General features: G+C 41.0%; 1 protein-coding gene across 1 annotated transcript in view; it reads right to left on the bottom strand.

The window, feature by feature from the left end:
- The window catches only part of PTPRB (protein tyrosine phosphatase receptor type B), a 218,863-nt gene that overhangs the window by 174,292 nt on the left and 32,540 nt on the right, over positions 1-12,031 (bottom strand). Inside the window, exon 2 of the mRNA XM_069764610.1 lies at positions 4,405-4,800. Within this exon, the coding sequence (XP_069620711.1) occupies positions 4,405-4,800 (396 nt within the window). The remainder of the gene's footprint in view (positions 1-4,404; positions 4,801-12,031) is intronic.

Below are 12,031 nucleotides of genomic sequence, written 5' to 3'. Positions count from 1 at the left end.
TTGCATATGAAAAATTGGTCACATGACGACATCTCAAACTGCTTGTGGTGAGGGGCTAACTGAATTCTTGCCCTGGGTGCCAGAAAACCTAGAAACACCTCAACTGTGGCTCTTTTTTTAGAAAAAAGTTTTCTTTCTGATTTTCTTATCCTATGCAATCCTTTTAACCCCTTTCTGCCATCGGATGGAATAGTACGTCCAATGGCAGAACCCCCGCTTTGATGTGGGATCCTGGAATCGTGATCCACCCGCGCCTATTAACTAGTTAACTGCCGCTGTCAAACTCTGACAGCGGCATTTAACTAGAGCTTCCTGCCATCCCGCCGGAAATGCGCGCATCGCTGACCCCCGTCACGTGATCTGAGGTCAGCAATGCGTCGTCATGACAACCAGAGGTCTAATGAAGACCTCTCTGGTTGTTGATGCCAGATTGCTGCGAGCGCCACCCTGTGGTTGACACTCACAGCAATGCTGTAATTCAGCTACATAAGAGCGATCTGAGCATCGCTCCTATGTACCAGGGCTGATCAGGCTATGCCATCTTTTAGCCTACCATGGAGTCCATTGAAGCATGGTAAAAGTTAAAAAAAAGTTTTTTAAAATGTGAAAAAATAAAATAAAATAAAAGTTCAAATCACCCCCCTTTCGCCCCATTCAAAATAAAACAGTAAAAAAAATCAAACCTACACATATTTGGTATCGCCACATTCAGAATTACCCAATCTATCAATTAAAAAAAAGAATTAACCTGATTGCTAAATGGCATAGCGAGAAAAACCTGTCAGAATTCCGTTTTTTTGGTCGCCGTGACATTGCATTAAAATGCATTGCATTATCAAAAGAACTTATCTGCATCAAAATGGTATCATTAAAAACGTCAGATCGACACGCAAAAAATAGGCCCTCACTCGACCCAAGATCATGAAAAATGGAGACGGGTCTCGGAAAATTGCGCTTTTTTTTTTTTTAGCAAAGTTTGGAATTTTTTTTTACCACTTACCTAAAAAAGAACCTACACATGTTTCTTGTCTATGAACTTGTAATGACCTGGAGAATGAAAATGGCAGGTCAGTTTTACCATTTAGTGAACCTAGCAAAAAAGCCAAACAAAAAAACTGGAATTTTTTTTCCTGTTTTCTAGTACACGACATGGTAAAACCAATGGTGTCATTGAAATTTAAAACTTGTCCTGCAAAAAATAAGCCCTCACATGACCATAATGATGGAAAAACAAAAAAGTTATGGCTCTGGGAAGCAGGTTAGCGAAAAACTAAAACGCAAAACTGAAAACAGCTCCGGTCATTAAGGAGTTAAAATTAGCTATTGATATGAAAAAGAGGCTAGTAATAAAAACGTGATGACTCTTTAATTTGTTGGGTAAGTGTATATTTTGCAGCCAAGGCCTGTAAATGGGGTCCCCTCTATCAGACAGAACGAAGATCCACATCGAGTCATCCAGTGCCTTTTGAGGACGTCTGGATACTCATTTACGTCAATGGGCATTCGTTAATGCTCTATTTTCCTTACAGCAGATCACTCGGGAAGCCAACAGGCAGCAGTTGTATTAAATTGGTTTCCTGAGGTTTGTTCAGACATATTAAATTTGTTATTTCTTTTCAATGCATAGTTCTCAAATTCCACATTTAGTGTGTGCAGCTTTTGACATGGATTCACAGTTCATTTGCTCTGTCCATAAGCCTCCTCCATTTAAAGAACATTGCAGTTGGGAAAGTGTTTTTTTTAAATGGAGAAGGCTGATGTACAGATCTGGTCACATGCAACTGTAATTATGAAAACCACAGGATCAATAGGCATGTTAATGATATGCAAATGATTAGAAAAAGGAAACACAATCTTCAAAACATCTAATTTCTTTAGTATGAGTACGAAGTGCAGAAATACACGCACTTACACATCGTGGCATGATGTCAATGATGCTACTAATAGTTGTGTGAGGAAGATTCTGCCACACTGAATGCAGGCGGGCATACAAATCATCAAGATGCACTACTGGCAGCTTCATTTGTAGTTGCTGATAAAAGATGTCCCAGATGTGCTTGATAGGAGACAAAACCAGACATGTTGTAGGTCATGGTAGCACATTTAGGCCAAGCAGGCTGCTCATAGTAGCATGCTTAACATGTAGTATAGGGTCGTCATGTTGAAAAATGGCTCACCCCTTCAGATGGATTTACATCGTGGGACATGACTGTAGGGCGGACAGGTATGGGATATTCTTGCTTTTTTATTTTCTTTTTTTCAGAAGAACGAGGGTCTTCAGATGGATTGAGCGTACAATAAAGATATTAAAACCCATGTGTTTATTTATTTCATTAAAATACTTCATTGATAATGTGTGTGTGTATTTTTAACCCTTTACTACTATTGGATTAATAATGGATAGGTGTCTTATTGACATCTCTCCATTGTTAACCAGGCTTAATGTCACCTTACATTAGAAAGGTGACATTAACCCCTTATTACCCCATACAGATAACTGTTGAGGAACTTTTCTGTGTATATCGGCCATAAAAACGGACCGTATTTTTATACGTTAGGTCTGACCCCGGCCTTAGAATGCTGATTCCCAGTAACATAGGTGTCGGACTTCTTTTGAAAAGCTCTCTCAGTGGAGTGAAATTAATATAGATGCACAAGTTGACCTAACTCCATATTAACACCCATGATTATCTGTTGCATTATTTCTGTGCTGTGTTGTGTGTAAATATGTGATTCTTCAGATTTTGTATTAGTCTATGCCTGATGAAGAGACCTGAGTAGTCTTGAAAGCTTGCAATTTGTTACCATCTTTTCAGTTAGCCATTAAAAGGTCTCAACCACTGGCGACTCTCAATTCTAACTATTTTTCTATTTATTGGCTAACACTGTGCAAATATATTTATCTTTCCTAAAGCTATGATAGTGAGGTTTCCACATATTTTTGTCCATATAGTTTAGCTGGTATAGATTTAAAGGTTTTTTTGAGTACTTTTATATCAATGACCTATCCTATTAGCATTTCCAGTTGTGGCCAGATGTACACACAAAGTGGAATACTGTAGCTCTGGACACTGTTTAGAGTCTGTTTCTGGGTACAGCAGATACCCTTTTCAATAAAAGCTGAACTTCAATACCCAGCTGAGGCCTCAAAAATGTGTAGGGAGCTGAGGCATTTTATCCCATACACTGTTTATATCTGGCCACCACCCAAGGAGAATAACAGCTGACGGGTGGATCAAGGTGTCAGTACATTGAATCTTAAAGTGATGACCTATTTTAATAGGTCATCAATATCACAATAGTGGAAAACAGGCATCTCTTATAGTGTATTACCATTTATTGAAACTAAAATTTATTTAGTACACATTAGAAACACAGCATAAAATTTTGCATGTCACATGTTCTTTGATCAACCAATCACATGCATCCAGTGAGTTGTGTCAACACAACTTCATCCCACCTGACCAGTTTCGTTACTTTCGAATATTTTAGGCAGATGTGGCAAAATGCTGTAAACTAAGAATGCTTTAACCCCTTAGTGACCGAGCCAATTTTGACCTTAATGACCAAGCCAATTTTTGCAATACTGACCACTGTCACTTTACGAGGTTGTAGCTGTGGAACACTTCAACGTATCCCACTGATTTTGAGATTGTTTTTTCGTGACATATTGTACTTCATGTTAGTTCTAACATTTCTTCGATATGACTTGCGTTTATTCATGAACTTTTTTTGCAAGTTTCAAACTTTTAATTTTTGTGCCCTTATATAAGAGAGTCGTGTCACACAAAATAGTTAATAAATAACATTTCCCACATGTCTACTTTACATCAGCACAATTTTGGAAACATAATTTTTTTTTGTTAGGATGTTCAAATGGTTAAAAGTTGACCAGCAATTTCTCATTTTTCCAACAAAATTTATAAAACCATTTTTTTTAGGGACCACCTCACATTTGAATTGACTTTGGGGGGTCAATATGACAGAAAATACTCAAAAGTGACACCATTCTAAAAACTGCACCGCTCAAGGTGCGCAATACTACATTCAAGAAATTTATTAAATCTTTAGGTGCTTAGAAGAATTTATGCTATTGTGAAGGCAAAAGGTGGTCGCACAAAATATTGATTTGATTTAGGTTTCTCTTTTGTTCATTCAATTTGCATTTTATTATTTGAAAACGTAAACTATTAACACTTGTATCTTTCAAAACATTATTACTTTACAGCATTGTTTCCACATCTTCCTAAAACATTTGCACATTCCAATATACAGTAGATTGATACCGGTTGTAGATAAATAATATTGTGATGATACTACCATAACCATTTTAAGCCTTATTTAGAGAAAATAAATTATCTCATGCGGCTTGTGAATGGTTTTGCATATATTTACACTACTAACCTTCATCTAAACATATGTTTTCAAATGCACTTTTTCCTGTTTCATCCATTTCTAGTCTTTTCCAGGTATTCGGGTATTTTGTTCCCTTTTTGACAACAACCCTTGAAGCTTGTTTCCTCAAGAACAGAGAAGAATTTGCAACTTCAAGAAGTCCTTCATTTTTATGACATGTCCACGTTGGAGCCTTATCACAGTCAACAAGAATGGCTGGGCGAAAGTGTGATGCGGAAGCGAAAGAAATGCCCAGACACATGGAGGACTTGACATTATGTAGTTTTCCATCTTCTGTCCATTTCCAGTGCTGACTGCGATATGTCACATTACATCTGGTAACGGTCACGTACTTGCCATGGTTCATACAAACATTCTTTTGGTCATGGTATATAAGAAAGGTCTCTACAACACAAATGGAGAGAGCACATTTTAAAGCATTCTATACAACTCAAAATGAATGGTATTTGTAGCTTTAAGTAATATCCATGTTGTCTCTAATGTCCTTAAAAGGGTTGTCCGACCTCGGACTACAAGTCTGCAGTCACATTGTACCCTAGGGCTAGACAATCCCTTTAATGTTAATTTAACAAGCACTTCCACCTAAGCTCAAAAGGTACATACACACATGGTCAAAATTGTTGGTACCCCTCATTTAATAACAGAAAAACCCACAATGGTCACATAAATAACTTAAATCTGACAAAAGTAATAATAAATAAAAATCTATGAAAATGAACAAATACTAGTCAGACATTGCTTTTCAACCATGCTTCCACGGAATTTTTTAAAACATAAAACTCATGAAATAGTCCTGCACAGAAATGATGGTACTCTTAACTTAATATTCTGTTGCACAACATTTTGAGGCAATCACTGCAATCAAATGATTCCTGTAACTGTCAATGAGACTTCTGCACCTCTCAACAAGCATTTTGGCCCACTCCTCAAGAGAAAACTGCTCCAATTGTCTGGTGTTTAAAGGTCGCCTTTTCCAGACGGCATGTTTCAGCTCTTTCCAAAGATGCTCAATAGGATTTAGGTCAGGGCTCATAGATGGCCACTTTAGAATAGTCCATTATTTCCTCTTAGCCATTCTTGGGTGTTTTTAGCTGTGTGTTTTGGGTCATTATCTTGTTGCAAGACTCATGACCTGCGACTAAGACCAAGCTTTCTGACACTGTACAGCACATTTCTCTCTAGAATCCCTTGATAGTCTTGAGATTTCATTGTACCCTGCAGAGATTCTAAACACCCTGTGCCAGATTAAGCAAAGCAGCCCCAGAACATAGCAGAGCCTCCTCCATGTTTCACAGTAAGGACAGTGTTCTTTTCCTGATATGCTTCATTTTTCCATCTTTGAACATAGAGCTAATGAGCCTTGCCAAAAAGTTCAATTTTTGTCTCATCTGTCCATAGGGAATTCTCCCAGAAGCTTTGTGGCTTGCCAACAAGTAGTTTGGCAAATTTCAGTCTGGCTTTTTTATATATTTTTTTTAACAATGGTGTCCTCCTTGGTAGTCTCCCATGAAGTCCACTTTGGCTCATACAACGACGGATGGTGCGATCTGATACTGATGTTCCTTGAGCTTGAAGTTCACCTTTAATCTGTTTAGATGTTTTTCTGGGCTCTTATGTTACCATTCGTATTATCCGTCTTTTTGATTTGTCATCAATTTTCCTCCTCCACGTGCAGGGAGGTTGGCTACAGTCCCATGGATCTTAAATTTCTGAATAATATGTGCAACTGTAGCCACAGGAACATTAAGCTGCTTGGAGATGATCTTATAGCTTTTACCTTTAACATGTTTGTCTATAATTTTCTTTCTAATCTCCTTCCTCTGGTCCATGTTGAGTGTGATACACACCATGTCACCAAACAGAGTATCTGTAGCCCTATATACAGGCCCACTCACTGATTCCAAGATTGTAGACCCATGTGATGCTAGTTAGTGGACACATCTTGACACATCTTGATTTAACTTGTCCCTTTTCTCACATTATTTTCAGGGTTACCATCATTCCTGTCCTGGTCTATTTTATGAGTTTTATTTATTTATTTTTATTCTGTGGAAGCATGGTTGAAAAGCAATGTCTGACTTTCATTTGCTCATTTTCATAGATCTTTTATTCATTATTACTTTTGTCAGATTCAAGTTATTTCTGTGACCATTGTGGGATTTTTGTCATTAAATGAGGGGTACCAACAATTTTGACCACTTGTAAGTCTTTAAGTTAAATACCTCAGCCAACTATTAAAAATGTATTTTTTAGTTATATCAGTTTATGGAAACGTAGGATGATAGCCCAAATGGCAGCTGGAAAATTACAGGAAAATTCACACAGTTTCAAAGAGGCCATAAAACCACTAGGAAATCTGACCTATCCATTAACCCTAAGGATAAGGCAAAGCTAAATAGTTTTGTTATAATTAGACTGAACAGAAAATCAAAGAACTTATACATACATAGTTTTTCATATCAGTACTAGTGACAAGCGAGTGTGCTCATTATTCGGGTTTTCTGAGTATGCTCGGGTGTTCTCCAAGTATTTTGGGCCTGATCAGAGATTATGTTTGAGTCACTGCAGCTGCATGATTTGCAGCTGCTAGACAGCCTGAATACATGTGGGAATTCCCTATCAGGCAACCCCCACGTGTATTCAGGATGTCTAACAGCCACAAATCATGCAGCTGCGACAACTCTAACATAATCTCTGAACACGCCCAAAATACTCAGAGACCACCCGAGCATGCTCGGAAAACCCAAGTGACGAGCATACTCGCTCATCACTAATCAGCACTAAAACTAGTCATTTAGTATGATCATCATTGCACCTACAGTTGTACTCAAAAGTTTACTTACCCCAGCAGAATTTTTGCTTTCTTGGTCTGTTTTCAGAGAATATGAATGATAACACCAAAACTTTTTCTCCACTCATGGTTAGTGGTTGGGTGAAGCCATTTAGTTTCAAACTACTGTGTTTTCTTTTTTTAAATCATAATGACAACCCAAAACATCCAAATGACCCTGATCAAGAGTTCACATACCCTGGTGATTTTGGCCTGATAGCATGCACAGCAGTTGACACGAATAGGTTTGAATGGCTACTAAGGGTAACATCCTCACCTGTGACCTGTTTGCAAGTAATCAGTGTGTGTGCATAAAAGCTGAGTGAGTTTCTGGGATCCAGACAGACTCTTGCATCTGTCATCCAGCCACTGACATTTCTGGATTGTGAGTCAAAAGAATTGTTAATGAATCTACGGGAAAAGGGAGTTGAACTGTATAAAACAGGAAAGGGATACAAAAAGATATCCAAGGAATTGATAATGCCAGTTAGCAGCATTCAAACTGTGATTAGCAAATGGAAAATCAGCGGCTCTGTAAAAACAAAACCACGGTCAGGTAGAACAACAAAATTTTGTCCACAACTGCCAGAAAAATTGTTCGGGATGCAAAGAAAAACCTACAAATAACATAATCTGAAATACAGGACTCTTTGAAAACTAGCGGTGTGGCTGTTTCAAGATGCACAATAAGGAGGCACTTGAAGAAAAATAGGCTGCATGGTCGAGTCGCCAGAAGAAAGCAATTACAAAGTATCTATCCTACAATACGCAAAACAGCACAGAGACAAGCCTCAAAACTTCTGCACAAAGGTAATTTGGAGTGATGAGACAAAAATTGAACTTTTTGGCCACAACTATAAACGTTACATTTGGAGAGAGGTCAACAAGGCCTATGATGAAATGAACACCTTTCCTACTGTAAAGCACTGAGGTGGATCGCTGATGTTTTGGGATGGGTGAGCTACAAAGGCACAGGAAATTTGGTCAAAGTTGAAGGAAAGATGAATGCAGCACATTATCAGCAAATACAGGAGGCAAATTTGCACTCATCAGCCCGGAAGCTGCGCATGGGATGTACTTGGACGTTCCAACATGACAATGATCCAAAACACAAGGCCAAGTCGACCTGTCATTGGCTACAGCAGAACAAAGTGAAGGTTCTGGAGTGGCCATCTCAGTTTCCTGACCTCAATATCATTGAGCCACTCTGGGGAGATCTCAAGAACACAGTTCATGCTAGACAGCCAAGGAAATTAAAGGAACTGGAGGCTTTTTGCCAAGAAGAGTGGGCAGCTTTACCATCTGAGAAAATAAAGAACCTCATCCAGAACATTGATGTTAGAGGGGACAATACACTGTATTAAGAAATGGGGTATGTGAATTTTTGATCAGGGTCATTTGGATGTATTGGGTTGTCATTATGATTTAAAAAGAGAAAACACAGTAATTTGACAATAAATGGTTTCACCCAACCACTAACCATGAGTGTAGAAAAGGTTTTGGTGTACCATTCATATTCTCTGAAAAAAGGCCAAGAAAGCAAAAATTCTGCCTGGGTATGTAAACTTTTGAGTACAACTGTAGGTGCAATGATGATCATACTAAATGACTAGTTTTAGTGCTGATTAGTGATGAGCGAGTATGCTCGTCACTTGGGTTTTCCGAGCATGCACAACTGTATTTAAAGAAAATTGGCCATTTTTCTTAGGCCTCACTGTTGTTTAAATCCGTATATTAAAAAAATGGTACCGATGTAATCAGCGCTTGGTCCATGTGTCCGTTTTTACCATCAGTGTATCATCCGTGTTTTTCTCAGAATGATAATTGAATAAATACATTACAAAGCTTCTCCTATACCTGACAATGTTAAATAAGGACATCATACGGACTGTACATTGATGTCATCCATGTGCTGCACGTGTTTTTCACGGACCCATAGACTTAGATTGGCATGTTTCATCCATGATACTAGAAAAAATGGATGTCTCTGTGAGTTTTTCATGGTCACATGGTTCATGGGAAAACACAAGCATATGAATAGCACCATAGATTACATTGGGTACCTGCTGTATCTGTGAAAAAAAAAACCTGAATGAGGCCTTAAAATGTCTATTTTAGTAAGTACATGCTGTCATGGCCGAAAGTGTCGGCACCCTTGAAAATGTTCCAGAAAGTGAAATATTTATCCCAGAAAATTATTAAATTACTAGATGGTGGCCCGGTTCTAACGCATCGGGTATTCTAGAATATGCATGTCCACGTAGTATATTGCCCAGCCACGTAGTATATTGCCAAGTCACGTAGTATATTGCCCAGTCACATAGTATATTGCCCAGCCACGTAGTATATTGCCCAGCCACGTAGTATATTGCTCAGTCACGTAGTATATTTCCCAGCCACGTAGTATATTGCCCAGCCATGTAGTATATTGCCCAGTCACGTAGTATATTGCTCAGCCACGTAGTATATTGCCCAGCCACGTAGTATATTGCCCAGCCACGTAATATATTGCCCAGCCATGTAGTATATTGCCCAGTTATGTAGTGTATTGCCCAGCCTAGTAGTATATTCCACAGCGACGGAGTATACAGCACAGAGCCATGTAGTATACAGACTTAAAATAAAAAATAAACATATACTCACCCTCCGTTGAAGCCCTGGCCCTGTGTGCGGTGCACGCGGCAGCTTCCGGTCCCAGGGTTGGTATGGGCGCAGGACCTATGTTGATGTTGCGGTCACATGACCATGACGTCATGGCATGTCTTTCTCGCAGGACCTGTGATGACGTCGCGGTCACATGACCGTGACGTCATGGCAGGTCCTTGTCGCATACCATCCTTGCCACTGGAACCTGCCACTTGCATGGAGCGGTCACCGGAGCGTCGCGAGGAGCGGGAAAGGCGCCGGAATGTGAGTATATGATGATTTTTTTTTTAAATTATTTTTAAGATTAGATCTTTTTACTATTGAGGCTGCATAGGCAGCCTCAAAAGTAAAAAAGTTGGTCACACAGGGTTAATAGCAGCGTTAATGGAGTGTGTTACACCGCGGCATAACGCGGTCCATTAGCGCTGCCATTAACCCTGTGTGAGCGCTGACTGGAGGGGAGTACGGAGCTGGCACTGAATGCGGGGAGAAAGGAGCAGCCATGTTGCCGCCGGACTGTGCCCATCACTGATTGGTCGTGGCAATGGTCATGGGCGTTTTGCCATGACCAATCAGCGACTTGGATTTCCATGACAGACAGACGCCGCGACCAATGAATATCCGTGACAGAAAGAAGGAAAGACAGAAGGACAGACAGAAAGACGGAAGTGACCCTTAGACAATTATATAGTAGATTGCAATTACACATGTTTTTCTATACACATGTTTATTTCCTTTGTGTGTATTGGAGCAACACAAAAATAAACAGAAAAAAAGGCAAATTGAACATAATTTCACACAAAAACTTAATGTTTGGCTGCACAGCCTTTGGAATAAACAACTGCAATCAATACTTTTCTATATACCGTATATACTCGAGTATAAGCCGAGATTTTCAGCCCAAATTTTTGGGCTGAAAGTGCCCCCCTCGGCTTATACTCGAGTCACGGTAGCGGTGGGGTCGGCGGGTGAGGGGGTGAGGGCGCTGAGATATACTTACCTAGTCCCAGCGATCCTCGCGCTGTCCCTGCCATCCCACGGGCTTCGGCGCTGCAGCTTCTTCCTCTCTTCAGCGGTCACGTGGGACCGCTCATTACAGAAATGAATAAGCGGCTCCACCTCCCATAGGGGCGGAGCCGCTTATTCATTTCTCTAATCAGCGGTGCCGGTGACCGCTGATAGAGAAAGAAGCTGCGGCACCGAAGACCAGGCAGAGGGACAGCGCGAGGATCGCCAGGACTAGGTGAGTATGTTATATTCACCTGTCCACGTTCCAGCCGCCGGGCGTCGCTCCATCTTCCCGGCGTCTCCATCTTCCCGGCGTCTGCACTCTGACTGTTCAGGTCAAAGGGCGCGATGACGCATACAGTGTGCGCGGCGCCCTCTGCCTGATCAGTCAGAGCAGAGACGCCGGGAAGATGGAGGCGCCGGAACGAGACGCCGGGAGCTGCAATCAAGGGAGGTGAGTATGTGTTTTTTTTTTTTTATTGCAGCAGTAGCAGCGGCAGAACAGATTAATGTGGAGCATCTATGGGGCACAATGAACGGTGCAGAGCACCGTATATGGAGTACATCTATGGGGCACAGTGAACGGTGCAGAGCACCGTATATGGAGCACATCTATGGGGCACAGTGAACGGTGCAGAGCACCGTATATGGAGCACATCTATGGGGCACAGTGAACGGTGCAGAGCACCGTATATGGAGTACATCTGTGGGGCACAGTGAACGGTGCAGAGCACCGTATATGGAGCACATCTATGGGGCACAGTGAACGGTGCAGAGCACCGTATATGGAGCACATCTATGGGGCACAGTGAACGGTGCAGAGCACCGTATATGGCACATCTATGGGGCACAGTGAACGGTGCAGAGCACCGTATATGGAGCACATCTATGGGGCACAGTGAACGGTGCAGAGCACCGTATATGGAGTACATCTATGGGGCACAGTGAACGGTGCAGAGCACCGTATATGGAGCACATCTATGGGGCACAGTGAACGGTGCAGAGCATCGTATATGGCACACCTATGGGGCACAGTGAACGGTGCAGAGCATCGTATATGGCACACCTATGGGGCACAGTGAACGGTGCAGAGCATCGTATATGGCACACCTATGGGGCACAGTGAACGGT

Source organism: Ranitomeya imitator, chromosome 4 (genome assembly GCF_032444005.1).
Source record: "Ranitomeya imitator isolate aRanImi1 chromosome 4, aRanImi1.pri, whole genome shotgun sequence".
Lineage (NCBI taxonomy): Eukaryota > Metazoa > Chordata > Amphibia > Anura > Dendrobatidae > Ranitomeya > Ranitomeya imitator.
The sequence above is the reverse complement of the archived record's forward strand: the minus strand, read 5'-3'. Positions and strand labels throughout refer to the sequence as shown.